This window comes from Gigantopelta aegis, chromosome 6 (assembly GCF_016097555.1).
Source record: "Gigantopelta aegis isolate Gae_Host chromosome 6, Gae_host_genome, whole genome shotgun sequence".
NCBI lineage: Eukaryota > Metazoa > Mollusca > Gastropoda > Neomphalida > Peltospiridae > Gigantopelta > Gigantopelta aegis.
Genome location: NC_054704.1, coordinates 56,164,907 through 56,186,336, shown reverse-complemented (window position 1 = coordinate 56,186,336; position 21,430 = coordinate 56,164,907). Strand labels below are relative to the sequence as shown.

Genomic DNA, 21,430 nt, shown 5'->3' with positions numbered 1-21,430 from the left:
AGAAAAAAAAGAAAAAGAGAAAAGGACATGTTCGCACACGCACGCACACATACACATACGGACAATCGCACTCATATACACATATATTCCAGCTAACACGACGGTAACACACATGTACTAATACATATATACGCCACATATATCCGCACATGGCATGACTTTAAGGACAGGACTGAAAACAACAACAAAAGCAAATGATGTCTGTATGAAATTGTATTCTTATATGATTTGGTTTGTTCAGGATTTATGCAAAAGCACATCCGACTGCCCACAGTTTCGGAAAAGATGGTGAATTTCAAGTCTTTCGACACAGTGGAACCAGAGTTTATGGAAAAATTCTTCATAAAGATACACGGTATGTACCTTGGGTACTGGGATATTGTATTGTTAGTTTTGTCTTTAATTAGATTTCATGAACAGTGTTACCTGCAGGTTTAAGTTCCATACTTATGCATGTTGTAAACAATTACATTTTGTCAATTAAACCTAACGCCCAAAATAATATTACGAACAAAAAGGTATAGTATATTGTGACAACTGGCAGGGGAGGATTTCAGGTTTTTTTTAGGGAGTGGGTACAACTGTTAAAAGGGGGTACCTACAGTATTCAAAAGCACACTAATATGTATTACATAGAGAATAATACACGAGTGGCCGTTAGATACCATTTATCTCACAACGAGTTGTTTTAAAATGTATCCAACGAGCGAAAGCGAGTTTGACACGTTTTTAACGAACGAGTTGTTAGATAAATGGTATCTAACGGACACGAATGTACTATTCAATTTCTTACATATCCTAAAAAAAAGCCCAGGTTTTAAGCAAATTAAAAAAAAAAATTCGACTAGAAGTTATTTACAGTCGTTGCACTTGGCTGACTTACGCGTCACAGACACATGGTTGCCAGGTTAAATCTACGTCACAGTGTAATCGAGTTACACCGTGCTGTTTTGTTATTGGACATATAGCATTGGTGACCTGGTCATCACCTAGGAGCAGCCAGTCGTATGTCTTGAAATTGTTAACACACGTACGTGTGTAAACAAATATGTGTTGTCATCAACGGATAAGAAATACATGGTTAAATCTTCCAAAGAAATATCAAGCTGACCATTGTAAACACATTCCCCAGTAAAAACCAATAAATGCATCATAATCATCGGTTAAACACTGGGGTTTTAGGCACACTTCGGATTTCTCATTGGTGGGGGGGGGGGGGGGGGGGGGGGGGTGTCACCTAAAACACCCTTCTCTTTGATCCATGCTTGCAGTCCTGAATCTGAACTGACTGAATAAACCTCACGAACGTTTCTTGTAGTCTGTATTAATATGCATTGGCGTAGCTGGGGGAGAAGGGGAGGGGGCATGCCCCCCACTCACGCCTCTTTTTCCCCCACCATGTTTTATATCTTTTTTTTTTAAATTCATAACACGCCTCATTGACAGTGTGGGAGCCTCCCTCCAATGCGGGTGCCCCAATATAAAGTACTGGCTGCGTCAGTGCCTATGTATTCCGACCTCTTACTTCAACGGTCCTGATAAACACACAATCGAGAAAAAACACAACAGTCAAATACTGACCTCTATTGATATATCCACTCAAAAGTGGATGGAAATATTGCAACAGAACAACATAGTATTTAGATGTCGTCATTAGATAGTAATAGATCCATGCACAGATATTTTACATTTATACACGTTTAAAATAAATAGGCTTATAAATGTCAAACCGCGGTTCTGTTGACACATTTCAGGACCCGATTTTACAAAACATCGTAAGCTTAGTTTTTCACGTAAATGTAAATCTGCGACTAAAGCACAATTCTTATTATTGTTAAAAGTTCAAAGTTCAATAAACATAATTTGAAGTTACTAAAATGCTTTACCAACAGTAATGATGTAAATTTCTGCACCAAACAGACGCCAAACACTTAAATGTATGACCGGTATTACTGCTACTTACGATGTTTTGTGAAATAATTAGCTCCCGAAGTTTTCAGAAGTTTCGTGGTATCGCTTTGACACCAATAAGCATATTAAAACGTAAAAGCATTGTTGACGTCACGTCAAAGGAATGTTGATGTTTTTATTGAAACCGTTCGTCAATTTTCGTAACGTAAACGGAAAATGTCGAAATAGCATTGAAATGCTCACCCCAACACCCTCTCTCTAGATCCGCGTCTAGCAGGAAATAAAGGTAGCGCTGGACTTTGGACAGTAATCGTTCGTCACCGGCAGCATTAATGAAAAGTTTGTTTTGTTTAAAGTCACCACTAGAGCACATTAATTTATTAATCATCGGCATAGGTAATTTTGACATACAGTCGTAATTAGAGAGGCGGGGCGGGGCGTAGACCAGTGTTACAGCGCATTGGGCTATTTCTCGTTCCAGCCAGTGCACCAGGACTGGTTTATCAAAGGCCGAGGTATTTACTACCCTGTCTGTGGGATGGTGCATATAAAAGATCCCTTGCTGCTAATCGGAAAGAGTAGCCCATGTAGTGGCGACAGCGGGTTTCCTCTAAAAATCTGTGTGGTCCTTAACCATATGTCTGACGCCATATAACCGTAAATAAAATGTGTTGAGTGCGTTGTTAAATAAAACATTTTTTTCTTTCACTAGTCACCAGAATCACGTAAAAAGAGTATTATAGTAGTGAGATATTTGTATTATACAAGGTATTTCCCCCTCATGTGTTCCGGTATTTACCAATTCACGGAGGTGTCGTAATTTATATTATAATACTATATTGCTAGCTTTTAATTTAAACTCGGCGGGTCTAAAATAAAGCTGATGTTTAGTATGTACAATTATTTAACAACTGAAAGATGCATCTGCCTTTATTTAAGCTTGTGTGATGACCTTTGCCTGGTTGTTTTGTGCGAGCATTGGAATCGTCGTGTCTCGATTCTACAAACCACTTTGGCCGCAGAAAAGATTTTGTGGAAGGAAGGCGTGGTACTCAGTAAGTGTATTTTTGTTTGTTTGTGGTTCTAACTTAGTAGGAGAAAAGAAAATATCATTCAATAACATAACTATATATGCACTGTACATGTATACAGAGAAAAACGGGTTACTGTCTAAAGATATCGGCTTTATTCCATTCGCCATTTGACTTTAGGATTAAAAAAGATCTTAAGACATTAACCAATTATTGCATTTATCCTGCAATCCACATGAAACGAAATATTAATGAAATGAACCTTTTTATATCACAACTTTACCAATCAATCAACAATTGGACTCTGGTTACATCCATTGGAGGTTCAAACACGACTGTCTTGGACACATTATCTTAAATTCGATGGTAGATGTGTCCAGGACAGGACAATTTTACCTTTTATTTCCAGAGTAGTAAGTCCACACAAGTTGAATAGTTGAATAATTTGTCACCTACAATATCGATACATCAAAACAAAATAGTTCTTAAATAAGAACACTTTGTAAAAGTAAAGTAATTCTGACTAAAAAAGCTATATTTTTGGTCAGTGACTGAACATATAGAAAGTTATCTAGTCATCGTGTCTAGACAAAATATATATTGATTTCAGGATTACAAAGTTATTATACACTGCAACATGTCATGATCAACCCTCGGTGTATGGATCGAGTTCTCGAACAAATGTAAAAAAAGAATAATCTAATATTATTACTTAATCTCAGAGATCTCAGTATTACAAATGTAGAAATGAATAATCTAATATTATCACATAATCCCAGTGATCTCAGTATTACAAATGTGGAAAAGAATAATCTAATATTATCACATAATCCCAGTGATCTCAGTATTACAAATGTAAAAAAAGAATACTCTAATATTAAAATATAATCTCAGCGATCTCAGTATTACAAATGTAAAAAAAGAATAATCTAATATTATTACATAATCTCAGAGATCTCAGTAATACAAATGTAGAAATGAATAATCTAATATTATCACATAATTCCAGTGATCTCAGTATTACAAATGTGGAAAAGAATAATCTAATATTATCACATAATCCCAGTGATCTCAGTATTACCAATGTAAAAAAAGAATAATCTAATATTAAAATATAATCTCAGCGATCTCAGTATTACAAATGTAGAAAAGAATACTCTAATATTATCATATAATCTCAGCGATCTCAATATTACAAATGTAGAAAAGAATACTCTAATATTATCATATAATCTCAGCGATCTCCGTATTACAAATGTAGAAAAGAATACTCTAATATTATCACATAATCTCAGCGATCTCAGTATTACAAATGTAGAAAAGAATACTCTAATCACATAATCTCAGCGATCTCAGTATTACAAATGTAGAAAAGAATCCTCTAATATTATCATATAATCTCAGTGATCTATTAAGTGTATTACAAATGTATAACAATTAAAAGCGACCCTACTATAATAATAATCAACCAACTTTAACCGAATTGTATTATTTCACGCGGTTTTGGTTCGTTCATTTCATTTCATTTCAACTTACTATGGTGCTTATATCCAATCAACGTTCAAGGCATTCCCAAACTATCTGGTCTGTCTGTTCAGGACAGTGGGTTAGTTGTTAGTGGTTAGTGAGAGAGAAGAGGGTGTAGCGGACCCATTGAGTCGTTAAAACTCGCTCTGGTGGGAGCGGGTAGCGGGCTGCGAACCCTGTATGTACCAGCTTTATGTCCGATGGCTTAACCACGACACCACCCAGGCCAGTATTCCATATTTTGCTTATGTCTTGTACATCTATAACTAATTGCAGTCTATAAAATAGGTGAATCTATTATATTAACAAGCAGCTGTAGAACATATTCATAAATAAACGTATTCATTTGTACGGGCACAATATATACCTTTAATCAATATGCACTGGAATGTTTGATTTATAATTTTTTATTGCAATTTTCAGATTCATCGTTCGCTCATGGTACTTCTTGGATTCCTGGTCACTGGAGCCTTTATTCTGATATTCGTCGAAGCACAGGGCATGAGTGATGTAAGAATCTATACTATTTACATGCGTATACTCTCGCATATTTCTTACAATAAAATATAATGTATGTAGGTACATGTTTTATTAAAAGACAAATGACAGACAGCTGTCTATCCTCACACTAGCTGATTGAATCAATGTAACCTCAATTTATTCACCATTTTAGATTTTTGAAATTTAACATGTTATGTAATACAATGTATAAAGTAAAAAAAAAAAAAAAACCCCACATACCTTACATTTTCATTTCTTGGTAGCTAAACTTTCAAGACTTTACAGCATCTAAAGTACTTTGAAAATACTTTATTTCATTTAGGTGACATAAATAGCATCCTATCAGGTTCCTTTTAGAGTCACAAATTTACACATAATATATATGTGTACAGTCAAATATATTATTCATGAACCGAATGCTTTTCTATTTTAAGATAAGTTTTGTGGATTTCCGGAATATGCACCCAGTTATTGGAATAATTGTGATGGGACTTACAACTGTGCAGGTAATGGATGGAACCTTAAATCAAATTTAGTAAATATTTCTATTATAAGATCCATAAAAAATTATGTTATCAAAACGAAACTTAATTGTAGTTCTATAACAGCATAAGCAGTTGAAAAGAAAGCATGTTTGTTTAGCGTATTGGTGTAGCCAGTCGTTTATATTGAGGAGCCACCCACATTGTCTATAAGTCATGTTATGGAGCGACAGACACATATAAAATGTGGTGGGGGTGGGGTGGGGGTGGGGGTGGGGAGAATAAGTGGATGTGACTGAGGAAGACATGGCTCCCAATATCTAATATTGTAAAATGTGTAATTTTGTTTGAGTGCAGATATTACTGGGCCTGTTTCGACCAAACTCGTCGTCTAAGAACCGACCTGTGTTCAACTGGGCTCATTGGTGTGTTGGCATCATCTCGCATATTCTGGCAGGTAGGATTCGTTTTATTATTGTAGTTCAACCAACAGACAAACGCGAGTAACTTAGCTGTAGATATTGATAACAGCGAGTCTAATTTACAAACACCACTGAACAGGATTGCATTCTTTACCGTTAGGTCTTCGGGCAAGAGTTAACAGCCTATAAAACGAGCTTTATCAACACCACCATTAATAATGCCACAACAACCACTACGTCATGCACCACCATCACCAACAACAAACACACAAAGATGCACTAAATCATAAGCCATAAGTTACTTGCATGTGCTAGTGTTTGGAAATGTCTGGATATATGTAAAACTTTATTTTAAGTCATTTTGCAACAGAGGGCTTTTTCTCTTCCTTTTTCTTTATTTCGGCGGTCATTGCCTCGGCTACGCCAACTCTGAATTACTCTCTATCACACAACTAAGTGTCGTGGCGTGTGTTGGCTTAAACTATATATATCGCTACGTTCTACGTCAGGCTTTCTCATCGTTTATGGTATCTATTGCCACTTTTCAACCTTGGTTTGGCTTTAATTTACCTCTGTGAATTTGTTCTTAAAAAGACAGACCTTAGTTTTTAAATACAACGACGTATTTTTCACTATTAGTGGCATCTTTGATAACTGAAATCAGACATTACTTAGGTTTTGTTGTTTATATTATCCATTTCCGTACATCGGAAGTGTTACTGGTAAATCTTGGTGTTTCTAATACCACGGAATGCATTTTACATATTTTTAAAAACGCACGTCTCTCCGAGAAGTAGGGTTATGGAGAAGAGCTCTAGTCTGGTTTTAAGGATATTTCCCCGTTTTAACGTCACAGACTCTGTTTCGCTCTATTGTAACTTGTATCAAAATGTATTACAAGTGTGTAGATTAACTTAGTGTCCATTTTCACGGCTGTAATTAAGATCTGCGACTTCAACAGCGATACACTTAATTGTTAATGGGGATAGATTATGCTAAATAAACAACGACAAAAAGCCAAACAAACAAAACCAAAAATTGCACTCACCCCATAACCAAAAAAAAAACCAGAAAAAAAAGAGAAAAAGAAACAATATGAAAACCGACCAATGAAACGATTGTAAATGTTCTTCCAGTTGGTAACATTATCCTGGGCGTTAACCTGAAGAAGGCGCGGGTCCACGAGTACGTCTCGTACGTCCTCTACTGCTTCGCCGTCTACCAGGTCTTCATCGTCCTCGTGCTCGAGGTCGTCGCGTGCAACTCCAGAATCAAAGGTAACCTCTGCAATAAGGTCATTATCACTGCAACTCCAGAATCAAAGGTAACCGCTGTGATAAGGTCATTGTCACATCAGTACCGGCCTCGGTGGGTGGTGTCGTGGTTAAGCCATCGGACATAAGGCTGGTATGTTCAGGGTTCGCAGCCCGGTACCGGCTCCCATCCAGAGCGAGTTTTAACGACTCGATGGGTAGGTGGAAGACCACTAGACTCTCGTCTCTCTCAATAACCACTAGTCACTAACAACTAACCCACCGTCCTGTAGAGACAACCCAGATAGCTGAGATGTGTTCCCAGGACAGCGTGCTTGAACCTTAATTGGATATAAGCACGAAAATACATTGAAATCAGTGGGTAGAGGTTACTTATATTTTATTTGTGAAATAATTGTTTTCATGAAATGGTTTAGAATGAATTTTGGGTAATTCGGAGTCATGTGGATATCATGAGTCGTTCGTGGTTAGCACACGGCATTTACTAGCCATATAGCCAATGAATCACTAAGCTACCGATATCGGTAAATAATTATACGATCTAGATAAACAATGAATGAATGAATGGATGGATGAACGAATGAATGAATATGTAACGACACCCCAGCAATCTAGATAAACAAATACGATGATTTTTGGTATTACTTTTATAGATTTTTGGTAAACAGTAAATGCTATATTTTTAATTAGTGTATACGTACATATACTTTTCAGGCTTTAAATAATTTGAATCCTATTTACATTAATTAAATGCTTCTGCTTACATTAGATATTATTTTTTTAATCATTCAGAACGAAAACAGCAGACGTACTCAATCTATGCGACACGGAACACCACCTATTCCAGCACCAAAGACGGCGACGATAACTCCGAAGAACCGCCGGTACGTTTTTCTTTTAAACCATAGCTACATAGTCGATAAACATGCAATGGAATGCATTTAACAACAGCTATCAAAAGCTATGCATCATTTCCAAAACAAAAAAGGTTACTAATATCGGCGTGATCCGAGAAAGAACCATAGCAAATAGTGGTGACACCATTAGGTCAGGTCCGGTCAGAGAGTTTTACGTGCATATTCAGAGCAAGTGTGTGTGTGTGTCTGTGTGTGGTTTTGTGTGTGCGTGTGCGTGTGTGTATGTGCGTGTGTGCGTGTGCGTGTGTGTGTGTGTGGTTTTGTGTGTGTGTGTGTGTGCGTGTGTGTGTGCGCGTGTGTATGTGCGTATGTGTGGTTTTGTGTGTGTGTGCGTGTGTGCGTGTATGTGCGTGTGTATGTGCGTGTGTGTGCGTGTGTGTGTTCGTGTGTTCGTGCGTGTGTGTGCGTGTGTGTGTGTATGTGTGTGTGTGTGTGTGTTCGTGCGTGTGTGTGTGTGCGTTCGTGTGTGCGTGTGTGCGTGTGTGTGTGTGGTTTTGTGTGCGTGTGCGTGTGTGTATGTGTGTGTGTGCGTGTGCGTGTGCGTGTGTGCGTGTGTGCGTGTGTGTGTGTGTGTGTGTGTGTGTTCGTGCGTGTGACAGCATTTAAGCTTCCTTTTGGTCATTGCTTTATACAGGCCACAGCAAGAAAAGCCAGTATTAAAGTAGGACAGATATAATAAGCACATGGACCTCAATGATTACATACAATATACAACACCGGTAACACATATACTAAAGGTATAAAAGTACCACAATACTGAAACCATTAAATGAACAATTATCCTGAAAACCTTTTTTATGTTTAGATTCTGGTACAGCTTATGTAGAAGCTAATTCTTGTGTAAGACTACCAACTACCAGCAGAACGTTGGCCAATTTTCTGCTATCACGACTTCTACGCCTGTCCAGTTGTTAGTCTGAGCGCTTTATTAGGAGTTGGGAAAATTACAACACAACCGTCGAGTTGGCCAACTTTCTGCTGGCAGTTGGTAGTCTGACCCTAGCATAACAAACAACAATGCCCCAGGCGCAGCGAGTCTTTGTGTCGCCTTTATTGTCATTTTTGGATCTTTTTATATTACGAAAATATATATTTACGCAAATACAATATACAGCATTAAAATTACAAAGACTCAATATAAATTAATGCTTTTGTCTACGTGTTTAATTTAATTTCGTTTCCTAGAATTATATTTTATTTGAAGGAAGTCTAGAGATTTTGTATATGGAAAAGGTTACAATATGTGTAAAATTCATGTGACAATACGCACGTAGAACTCTAATTTGTCTTAACCCAGTCTTTTATCTCACTAAATACCTCATTAATTTTAATACATTACTCAAGTATGAAATGTATATTATAAATATTTTTATTGTTTTCAGGGTAGCTTCGCCCGCCGTGTTATTCTCCGAATCCACGTGTTTGTAGTGACATTATTCACGGGATCCGTGGTCGCCATTATTGCTGTCAGCTGAGCTGAAAACAGAATAGTGTAAAATTATAAATGGTTTCCGATGCTCAATATTTCCGCGACGTGGCACAATGACAATTAATGGGGTGCATGGAAAGACTGAGTGACTTCATGACGCATTCTGACAGTCGCTGCAGAGCACGAGTTACGTCATCGACTGATTTATTTATAGGAAGATGCTGACTAATGTCAGATTGAATAATAACGTGTTTTGTTTTTACTTTTCATTGTGGGATGGTTTACACTTGCTTCTGTCACATCAACAGGGGCGTGGCTATCTGGAAACAGCTGAGGTCAAAACGGAAATGGAGTACACATTGGTGGGTGGGGTGGGATGGGGGGCTGAGCGAAATTGATATCTATTTTAAACATAGAGTGCACTTAGGATTAGAATCATTGTCACCCCTGATTCAGAATTACGTACGGTCCTGGTTAATTGTAACTATATATTTATAATCATCACTTCAGAAGACCATTGTTTATCATGATATATCTGAGTTGGCAGCAACAATAACTACAATAAAATAAACAAAAATGAGAAGGGAAAAACAAGAAATAAGAAAAGAAAGGGACCATAACAATAACCACACCCGAAACTACATTGTCAGTTACGTTTCCTACATGTCAAAACGACTTCTGTTACTGCATGAATTTCCCTTTTGAATAACAACATACTCCAGGATTAAAATTATATCTATTTTGCTCAGTGACGTAATACCATTGTAAAAGGTGCTAATTCACCGGCATATTGGTGAACATATTTCATTGTTGTCTGTAGAATGTGTTTTCGTAGACAATAGGAGCCGAATTTACAAAACCTGTTTTTGATTTACAAGCTGGCAACGACATATATTTAAAATAATTAAAAACTTGCCTTTGAGAAAAAAACAGGCTTCGTAGATTCGACCTCATGTGTTTAAATTAATTTTGCTTTTTCCCCCATTTCTATCTACAGTTTATTATTCTCTATTTAATATGTTTTTAAATAACGAATTCCTTTTTGTATATAACTTTGTACAATAACTTGTGATATTTTTAGAAATTATTATGCTGTGATTTCATAGTCTGCATTCCTTCATCAATTACATTGTTTTATTTTCAATATTGGTTTACTGGTGTAGACATTGTGAGCTATTTAAAGCTCACACAATATCACGGTTAATCAAGAGGGAAGCTCCTTAAAGCTCTCAATGAGATCATAGTTAACCGAATGAGAAGCTCCTTAAAGCTCTTAGTGGGATCATAGTTAATCGAGAGGGAAGCCCCTTAAAGCTCTCAATGAGTTCATAGTTACCCGAGGGGGAAGCTCCTTAAAACTCTTAATGAGATAATAGTTAACCGAGTGAGAAGCTCCTTAAAACTCTTAATGAGATCATAGTTAATCGAGAGGGAAGATTCTTAAAGCTCCCAATGAGATCACAGTCAACTGAGAGGGAAGCTCCTTAAAACTCTTAATGAGATAATAGTTAACCGAGTGAGAAGCTCCTTAAAACTCTTAATGAGATCATAGTTAATCGAGAGGGAAGCTTCTTAAAGCTCTCAATGAGTTCATAGTTACCCGAGGGGGAAGCTCCTTAAAACTCTTAATGAGATAATAGTTAACCGAGTGAGAAGCTCCTTAAAACTCTTAATGAGATCATAGTTAATCGAGAGGGAAGATTCTTAAAGCTCCCAATGAGATCACAGTCAACTGAGAGGGAAGCTCCTTAAAACTCTTAATGAGATAATAGTTAACCGAGTGAGAAGCTCCTTAAAACTCTTAATGAGATCATAGTTAATCGAGAGGGAAGCTTCTTAAAGCTCCCAATGAGATCACAGTCAACTGAGAGGGAAACTCCTTAAAACTCTTAATGAGATCATAGTTAATCGAGAGGGAAGCTTCTTAAAGCTCCCAATGAGGTCACAGTCAACTGAGAGGGAAGCTCCTTAAAACTCTTAATGAGATAATAGTTAACCGAGTGAGAAGCTCCTTAAAACTCTTAATGAGATCATAGTTAATCGAGAGGGAAGCTTCTTAAAGCTCCCAATGAGGTCACAGTCAACTGAGAGGGAAGCTCCTTAAAACTCTTAATGAGATAATAGTTAATCGAGTGAGAAGCTCCTTAAAACTTTTAATGAGATCATAGTTAATCGAGAGGGAAGCTTCTTAAAGCTCCCAATGAGATCACAGTCAACTGAGAGGGAAACTCCTTAAAACTCTTAATGAGATCATAGTTAACTGAGAGGGAAGCTCCTTAAAACTCTTAATGAGATCACAGTCAACTAAGAGGGAAGCTCCTTAAAGCTCTCAATGAGATCATAGTTAACCGAGTGAGAAGCTCCTTAAAACTCTTAATGAGATCATAGTTAATCGAGAGGGAAGCTTCTTAAAGCTCCCAATGAGATCACAGTCAACTGAGAGGGAAGCTCCTTAAAACTCTTAATGAGATCATAGTTAATCGAGAGGGAAGCTCCTTAAAACTCTTAATGAGATCACAGTCAACTGAGAGGGAAGCTCCTTAAAGCTCTCAATGAGATCATAGTTAACCGAGTGAGAAGCTCCTTAAAACTCTTAATGAGATCATAGTTAATTGAGAGGGAAGCTCCTTAAAACTCTTAATGAGATCACAGTCAACTGAGAGGGAAGCTCCTTAAAGCTCTCAATGAGATCATAGTTAATCGACCAGTATATGTGGCCTAGTTGCTTAAACCATCGACTTCAAAGTTGTTAACTTGATACATGTTGTCTTTGCCTTGAACATAATTCTCTGGCGAAGTCAGAGCTTGTGCTCACGACAGGTGTGCTTGAACAGTTCTCCGATGGAAGCACGCTAAAGGTTTCCCATACCCGATACCCGTACCCTAGTCCGAGTGTTCACGTCTCAGTACGAGACATGCTCGCCACCAATTCCTCTCTTATTAACAGCTAATCTTTAACTCTGTTCTGGACAGGGAACAACGATAGGTGAAAAATGTCCTGCCCAGAACGTCGTATTTGAATCTTAATTTAAAATACGCGTTAGAATAAATCGGGGAAAAAAAGGGGAGTGGGGGGAGGGTGGTGGTGGTGGAAAAAGAATGATAGCGTGTAATATTTCACACCGAGCATAATTAAGCTGTCTACATTCTGTAGTTAACTGTATGTTGCGCTAATATATAGACTCTCTAGCAATATACCAAATAGCATATTCATCGAGTTCGATGTTCGACGATATTCTTGATATGCAGTCATGGAATTAGTTTGCGCAATACATAGGGTGGTCTTTCAAACACAATAAATGTATGGTGTACATATGTTGGGCATGGTTGTAGAGTTGAGGAATGTGTTCATATTCGAAGTTGACCTACATTGTTTTAGTGTACAATGCATAATGTATTATAATTAAATGAGAAAATACTTAAGCGATGGGATAAGGAAATAAGTACAATGCATTATGGCAATACGATAATAACAGTGACCAATTTGACTTTATTATCGTAAAGGGTAAGCAAGTACTATTATTATATTAATTAATTTTGTATGCATTAACTTTTATATGTTATACTGACTTGGTTTTAGAAAATGTTTTTAATTTAAAAGGAAGAGGGAGAATAAGAAAACAGAACAATAAAGGAATAGAAGGGAAAATGAAATGGAAAAAAACTCTATGGAAAACAAACTATTGAAAAAATACAATACAAAAACAGAGAAACAAATATAAAAATGTTTTGCTCATTTTTAGATTTTACATACAATCTAAAATAGTATACTCCTTTATTCCAATTAATGCCACAATGCTATCATATCATAATTTGCTTTAGATAGTGTTCTTAAAATAGTATTATCTGACTGACGATATTCATTGTATTTTGACATTCTGAACACAGTCCGAATGTGATATTTCCAAACTGATGTGTGAGGATGTGGGGTACGATTTTTTTTAAAGATCACCCTCGATAGACTTTTTTTCTCTTCAAAAACATCGATATAAAATCAATGTACAGGTTTTATAAAACACACACCATCATCGAAATGCACATGGAAGCTTACAGTCCACTCCCTTTAGCAATTCGATACTTCAGTATATGTTAAGTTATATGATCCTACAACATTGAATAAAACGTGATCTGTGTCAAAATTGTGATGTCAATGTCATGTTAGCCATGATGTCATTTTAACTTGAATGATCCGAATTACCAATATGTTAACATAAACTATAGTCCTATTCAGTTGCTTGGACCCTACGTTTTTTGCAAATGTTTCGTTTAATTCCTGTTCAATCCTTGTTTTCTTTACGTTTGCATGAAAACAAACCCAAACCCCGACAGGTTTTATATACAATTCATCATTTAAAATGCACAACATACATATATATATATATTTGTAATGCAAATAAGTCAACTTTTTAGATGATGAATTGTATATAAAACCTGTCGGGGTTTGGGTTTGTTTTCATGCAAATGTAAAGAAAACAAAGAATGAATAGGAATTAAAGTTATAGTTTCGTTTAACCCACGTTGTGTAAATTTTTTAGATATCAGTAAAAAAGAGATAAATTTGTTTCTGGGGTTAATACAATTACAAAAACCTCCAATATAATCTCCTCTTGATAATGCTGCTTTAACGTTCACCATAAATCATAATTGTAATGCTATATGTATATACTATTAACTATAGCGTGTTCAACGAGCTTCCATGTAACATTACGATTGTGACCAGCCATAGCGAGTTCTATATTTTGTTAATTATCCAAGTTCAGTATATATTTGCTTAATTCCAGCTTAACTTAATTACTGTATGTTACTTGCAATCCTTTATGTATTGGTATGCTGTTTCGTATTAGTATTGTGTTACTAATATAGCCAACTATGCCAGTACAAAGCTAATAGTTTCATTATACTTGGTTAGCAAATGTAAGTTATATATATTATATACCTTCCATGTTTCTTATTTTAAAATGTATGTATCTTTTTTAAAACGTATATAGGTTACACTTCATTACAGTTTTTATATACTGTATCCTGTGTTGCTCCAATCAAGCGTTGTAAATATTTGTATATAAACTATTATTTCATGTATTCCTTGCATAATCCTTGTGTAAATAAAATATATACTAGTATTATATAATGTACATTATTTTTATTTCTGTGAATTCACGCAAACATTATATTATCACACTGAGTTATTCAAGTTGTAGTTTCGGTAAAGAAGAACGCAACTTTCCTTAAACTATTCAAACCACAGTGACACAACGCGATTGTGATTAATGACAAAATCATATGCAATGCATTATGCACGTTTATTTCCGAATTACGTTTCCGTGCTATATCTTTCCCAGGTCTTTATACAAGTTTAGATACATATCAGACAGTGCACATAATAATACAAATGTGATTATTGTGACACGCTAGCCCGTAACATGACGGTTGGTAACGCCCATTTTGTAATAAACGACCCATTTTGTAATAACTGACCCATTTTGTAATAACTGACCCATTTTGTAATATGTACCCATTTTGTAATAAAAAAACGACCCATTTTGTAATAAAAAAACGACCCATTTTGTAATATTTATGTAAAAAAATTACCCATTCTGTAATGAAACTAGGTTCCCATTATGTAATAAAATTAGGCTCATTTTGTAATAACAAAGTACCCATTCTGTATTAAATGCTTAAAACATTAGGATATGATAACTATGTTAAATGTTTACTAATTTAAATTATTAATTAAAGTTTGATAGAACAATTTAGCAATGATTGAAATAGCTCGTACTATTACATATAAGGAACGATTCACAAATAATTATTACTATATATATAAATATACTCTTTCCTAGTTGGTGTATTTATGTATTTGTGTATGTATGCATTTATATATTTTCTTGATGTAACTTATGAGCTTTATAGCTTAAAGTCAATAAAGAATGAATGAAACTGTCCTAGTTGGTGTCCTCCCAAAATACAGACATCCCACCAGGCAGACGCCTTAAAACAACACAGGACGTGGTTGTGCACTTTTAACAATTATCTGCCTTTCACCTTAGATAATACATGTGGTAAATAATGGAACAGTCTGATACAACTAAATACAGAATACACAACACAGAATATAATGTGAAATAAAATTTATTACATGTTACCGGTCTCGGTAGTGTCAGGGTTAAGCCATCGGGCTACACCCTCTTCTCTCCCAGTGCCACTAAAGCAGGTAGGGGTGTATAGGATACACTACATAACCCAATAAACAATTGTGTCTATCAAATGGGATGTCTGTCTTATTATGGGAGGGAACTTCTTAGTTACATACAAATTGCGTCTTACATAAACATTACAACATTTCGAGTCGAGTTAATAATAGTAAATATCAAATGGGTTTATGACATGGATATTATGGGTAAGCTATAGGATAAAGAGCGTATTTGCTTCTCTAGACAGATGGGTTTAGTCCTGTCTAACACCTCATAGCTACTAATTAAACAATTTGCCGGAGCATCTCCAAAAAGCGTATATTTATCTCTATTATTGTTGATGAGACGTACATGCTTTTTTGTTTTTTTTTTAAACTTAAAGCAGGGAACGTTTCCAATGTACAGGATATAATATATTGTTATTACAATTACCAACTTCACGTTGAACTATTTTTTTTAAGTCACTTCAACGTTGTATTTGTTAAATGCGCAACAAAAGCCGTGGTTAGGCATATAAAAGATCCCTTGCTGCTAATGTAAAATATCAGCCCATTATATGCGGTGGTCCTTATCCATATATCCGACGCCATTTAAAACACAACGTTACGAATTGTTGCGTCTCGTTTAGGAAATAGTTCCTCATTTAAAAATAATTCAAAATTCGAAAATGTTTTTGATGATTATAAAGAGGTTGACCTTTATGTGATTTAAATAACCCATTGGTTTTTAGTTACTTGTTATTTTTAGTACTAACTGGTTATCACTGTACACGTGATATATTGCCAATTGTGTAATAGGAAAAGAAAATTGTTCATTAACAACAGCAGCGAAACGTTATGACATACGGATGGCTAATTGAAAATATTCGTGGTCAACTTATGTTGGAAGAGAGTACTCCCTAACAGTAATAGTCACGTAGCCCTCTTGATATTGATGTATTTTACACAGAATATATTCTAACATAGACATTGTATTGGATTGCATGGAGGAATTAATGGTTGTGTGCAATCATAACCGTAAAGAAGATGTGTTGAGTGCGTCGTTTAAAAAACAACAACAACATGTTTTTTTTCTTTTTCTTTTTTCTTTCTTTCTTTCATTCATTAATTTTTTTCTTTCTTTCTTTCATTCTTTCTTTCTTTCTTTTTTCTTTCTTTCTTACTTTCTTTCGTTTCTTCGTTTCTTTCTTTCTCTTTCTTTCTCTTTCTTTCTTTCTTTCTTTCTTTCTTTCAACGCCTAAAGATGTCTGGAGTGTGTGTGTGGGGATGGGGGACACAACCTCTAGTGAGGAGATCACAGCCTCCATAGTGGGAGCGCAAACCATATTTTTATCTTTAATTATATAAAGTAACATAAAACCCCCAAACATTTTCATCATCGAGTGTGTGTCCTTGGAAGCACAGGTGACCCCGCCCCCTCCTCAGGTTCCTACGGGCCTATAGTGAGACAATTTTATTGGGATATAGCCATGAAGACGCCGCAGACGAGAAACGTGATTAATATCCTAACACAATGCTGTGGCAAGTATATAATACATGTTTTCTCCTACCGACCTTGATAGGTACATCCGTTTATTAAAGCTGCAGTTAGAAAGCGAATGCATCGTTTAACTCGCATAAGTTAGCAGTCTATCAAATTACATCTCGACTTGAAGCTTGAAGTGAACCTAAACGTTTGATACAACATTAATAGTGCGTCGAATGTCCACTAGTAACATATGCGACAGGACTAGCTGTGATAAAGACCGGCCTCGGTGGCGCAGTGGTTAAGCCATCGGTCTACAGGCTAGTAAATACAGGGTTCGCAGCCCGGTACCGGCTCCAACCCATCTAGCGAGTTCTTGAGGGCTCAGTGTAGATGTAAGGTCACTACACACTCTTGTCTCTCTCACTAACGAACTAACAACTAACCCACTCTCCTGGACAGACATGTGTGTTCCCAGGACAGCGTGCTTGAACCTTAGCGATATATACCCATAACTGGTATATGCATATTAAAATCCATGATATGTACTTATAAACTATGCGAATATAACACAGGATATAGTCCGTTAGCACCAAAAGGTAACCAATATAAAGCATATAAAGAATAAAGTTAAAATTCATATAAAAACATATTATTAAGTTTTAAACCCATACCAAATAAAAACATTGTGAACAAAATTGCCTCTTTTTTTTGTTTACAAATTGTATGGGTTAAATATTTCAGTTACAATATAGGTATGAGGAAAACTGATGGAACAGTCAACGTAGAGAACGCACGGTTGTACCTTTAGTCTCAGCACCGGCCTCGGTGGTGTCATGGTTAAGCCACTGGACATAAGGCTGGTAGGTACTGGGTTCGCAGCCCGGTACCGGCTCCCACCCAGAAGGAGTTTTAACGACTCCATGGGTAGGTGTAAGACTACTACACCCTCTTTTTTCTCACAAATCTCTAACAACTAACCCACTGTCCTGGACAGACAGCCCAGATAGCCCATGACAACGTGCTTGAACCTTAATTGGATATAAGCAGTTGAAATGAAATGAAAAGTCTCAGTGTACTGCATTATTATTTCGATAACAATGCAGCTACGGTTATTCTAGCACTTCGTCTTCATCCCTGTATTCGAAATAAGATTAATCTATATAATGTGATGGTAATTTGTTAAGAAAAGTTTTCATTTAAATTTTAGTAAGACATGGATTTTTTTTTGAGTTGATGTGCATTTATAACTCAGTAATGTGTTTTAATATAAGTTTTAACATTATTGATTATAGAGTTATATATATCAATTCCTCGATTCCCTTTTCACGCAAACGGACTAAAGTAGGAACGCTTTCTTTACAGTCGGTAGTGGAGAAGGCATTCTCGTGTGTGTGTGTGTGTGTGTGTGTGTGTATGTGTGTGTGTGTGTGCGTGTGCGTGCGTGTGTGTGCGTGTGTGCGTGTGCGTGTGTGCGAGCGCGTGTGTGTGCGTGTGCGTGCGTCTGTACGTGTGTGTATGTGCGTGTGTGTATGTGCGTGCGTGTGTGTCTGTGCGTGTGTGCGCGTGTGCATGTGTGTGTGCGTGTGTGTGCGTGCGTGCGTGTGCGTGTATGCGCGCGTGTGTGCGTATGTGAGTGTGTGTATGTGCGTGTGTGTGCGTGTGTGCGTGTATGTGCGTGTGTGTGTATGCGTGTGGGTGTGCGTGCGCGTGCGTGCGCGTGCGCGTGCGTGTGTCTGTGAGTGCGTGTGTGTGCGTGTGTGTGCGTGTGTGTGTGTGGTATGTGTGTGTATTGTGTGTGTGAGTGTGTGTGTGCGCGTGTGTGTGTGTGTGTGTGTATTGTGTGTAGTAGTAACATTTTCTGTTGTGTATTTGCTTGAAGTATGATGGTAGGTATTCGGAAATAATATATTTAACAAATGATCTAATAAACAAACAGGTGTTCTTAATAGGTCAACAAGATGTCTGGTGACCAGGGTCCTCCACCAAAAAGATCTAAGCGAATTGAAAATCGTGCATCGAGGTCAACAGTTAAGGTGACTTCAGGTACATGCAGGACCATTAACAATGGCAATAATACTGCTACAACCTCGAATACAAACAAGCCACCAGATGACCTAATGGAAAATATTAACAACTGCATAAAAGCGGCCATTCCTGACATAACTAAGTCTGTCATCGATGCCTTGAAGAGCAGCGGTATGTTAACAATGTCACAGGAAAATGTTGACCAATCTGAAACAGGTATAGATCATCTGGAGACATTGGTAGACATTCGTCAGCCAGGTGCTACCTCTCCAGACATGGCAAACATCGAAGATACAGATCCAGGTATTAATCATTCATTAAAAATGTGTGGAATAAGTAAACCGCTAGATTTAGGTATCGATCCTAAGATAAAATCCAAGATATGGGCCAATGAGTATATCGATCTGGGAATTCTGATACGTCCGGGTGGTCAGGAAGAAAAATTCTCCATCCTAGAGCAGGATGGATGAATAACTTTCGTAAAACAGTCTCCGCCGAATTTTAAATTCGAATCAGTGACACAATGGCTCTCAACATTCCATGTTATGGTAGGGATTTATTGTCAAAAACACCCAAACGAATACTGTTCTCTCGTGAAATATGCATTATCAATTCAAACCCTTGCAAAGCAAACTTCCGACTCGGCGGCTTTGCTTTATGATAAAAAGTTTAGGCAGTGGAGGGAAACAAACCTCGACCAGCTTCCTTGGGATCAGATGAATGCCGAACTCTATCAAGAAGCCATAGCTGTAGGCATTAACTATAAATTGCACGGAAACCGGCCATTTCGGGATCTTAGAGATGGAAAACGCAAGCCCAGCATTAGTTATGGTTCCAGAATGTGTTACACCTATAACAATAAGGGATACTGCGACAAAGGAAAGAACTGTGTCTTTATACACAGTTGCCAGCGATGTGGAGGTAGCCACCCCGAAAAGGCTTGTCCCAAAGCTACAGGAGCAGTGCCACACAAGTCGGGACAACCATGGGGGAATCCCAAAAGACCCAACGCAGTTGGCAAACAATAATTTAATAGTTACTCCCATCAAGGTTGATAGATTGCAATTTTGGCTATCTGGTTATTCTAACACTAAAACACAGTTTCTACTAAACGGATTTCGTTCCGGTTTTAGTATTCCATATATTGGTAAACGACAACACAGATTGTCAAAAAACCTGAAATCTGCCCTTTCGAATTTAGAATTGTTAAAGGAAAAAAGTATAAAAGAACTTGAAGCAGGGCGTGTGACAGGCCCCTTTTCTAAACTGCCTTTCCCGGCTCTTAAGGTTTCACCACTGGGTTTAGTCCCCAAAAAACATTTGGGTGAATACAGAGTCATTCATCATTTGTCGTTCCCGGAAGGCAGTTCCATAAATGATGGGATTCCTAGTGAGAAATGTATAGGTTGCATAGTACCAAAGAAGAGAGTACCATGTCAAAGTTCGACGTGCACCGTCAAATATTTACGGAGTAAAAGCAGCTCTGGGTGTGATTGGTAGTAATATGTGACATTGATTATTTGTGCAAATACTATTATCCATTGACAATAAATAAATACACTTTTATTTGTTATACAGTTGTTATGCAGTATATACCAGAGGTTGAAACTAATGCGGGGTACCCCCAAAAATGGAACCTCAATTTTCAGCAAAAATGACGGTTGCTATTAAAAACATAAATTAAATCTCTTAAACGATACGTGACCCCCCATTTTCTTGCAGCTAGATTAGATGTGAGGTGCCACACTTTCTATTGCTGTACTTCCTGGGTGTGTTGAAACGCTGCTTATATCAAATTTATTAGTAAACGTTAACATTATCGGCAGTAGGAATTGATTTGGTCTAATGGAACCTTCAGTTCAGTACCAAACAATAGATGATGCAGTAATTTTGATAAAACCATTTGGTCAAGGGTGTTTACTTGCAAAAACTGATATCGAAAATGCATTCCGTATGATCCTCATAAATCCAAAAGATTACGAGCTGCTAGGTTTCGCTATAGATGGACAATATTTTTTATGGACCTCAGCTACTCATGCCAGCTTTTTGAACAAGTTAGTTCCGCTTTACACTGGATAATAGAAAAGAAGTTTGCATCTAAGGTGTGCGTTCATGTATTGGATGATTTTCTGTTTGTCGGCCCACCGAATACCAACAGTTGTAGGGACAGTTTGAATGCATTTTTAGAGTTGTCTAAGGACTGGGGGTGCCCATTAAGTTTGAAAAAACAGTATTTCCCTCAACTACTATAAC

General features: G+C 37.0%; 1 protein-coding gene across 1 annotated transcript; it reads left to right on the top strand.

The window, feature by feature from the left end:
* The first annotated feature begins 50 nt into the window (after positions 1-50).
* Positions 51-15,426, top strand: LOC121374852 (putative ferric-chelate reductase 1). Its single transcript, XM_041501960.1, has 8 exons — positions 51-355; positions 2,851-2,966; positions 4,893-4,979; positions 5,405-5,476; positions 5,810-5,909; positions 7,011-7,151; positions 7,941-8,032; positions 9,448-15,426. Exons 1-8 carry the CDS (start codon positions 247-249, stop codon positions 9,538-9,540), a joined length of 810 nt encoding a protein of 269 aa, XP_041357894.1. The 5' UTR covers positions 51-246; the 3' UTR covers positions 9,541-15,426.
* Positions 15,427-21,430: the final 6,004 nt, after the last annotated feature.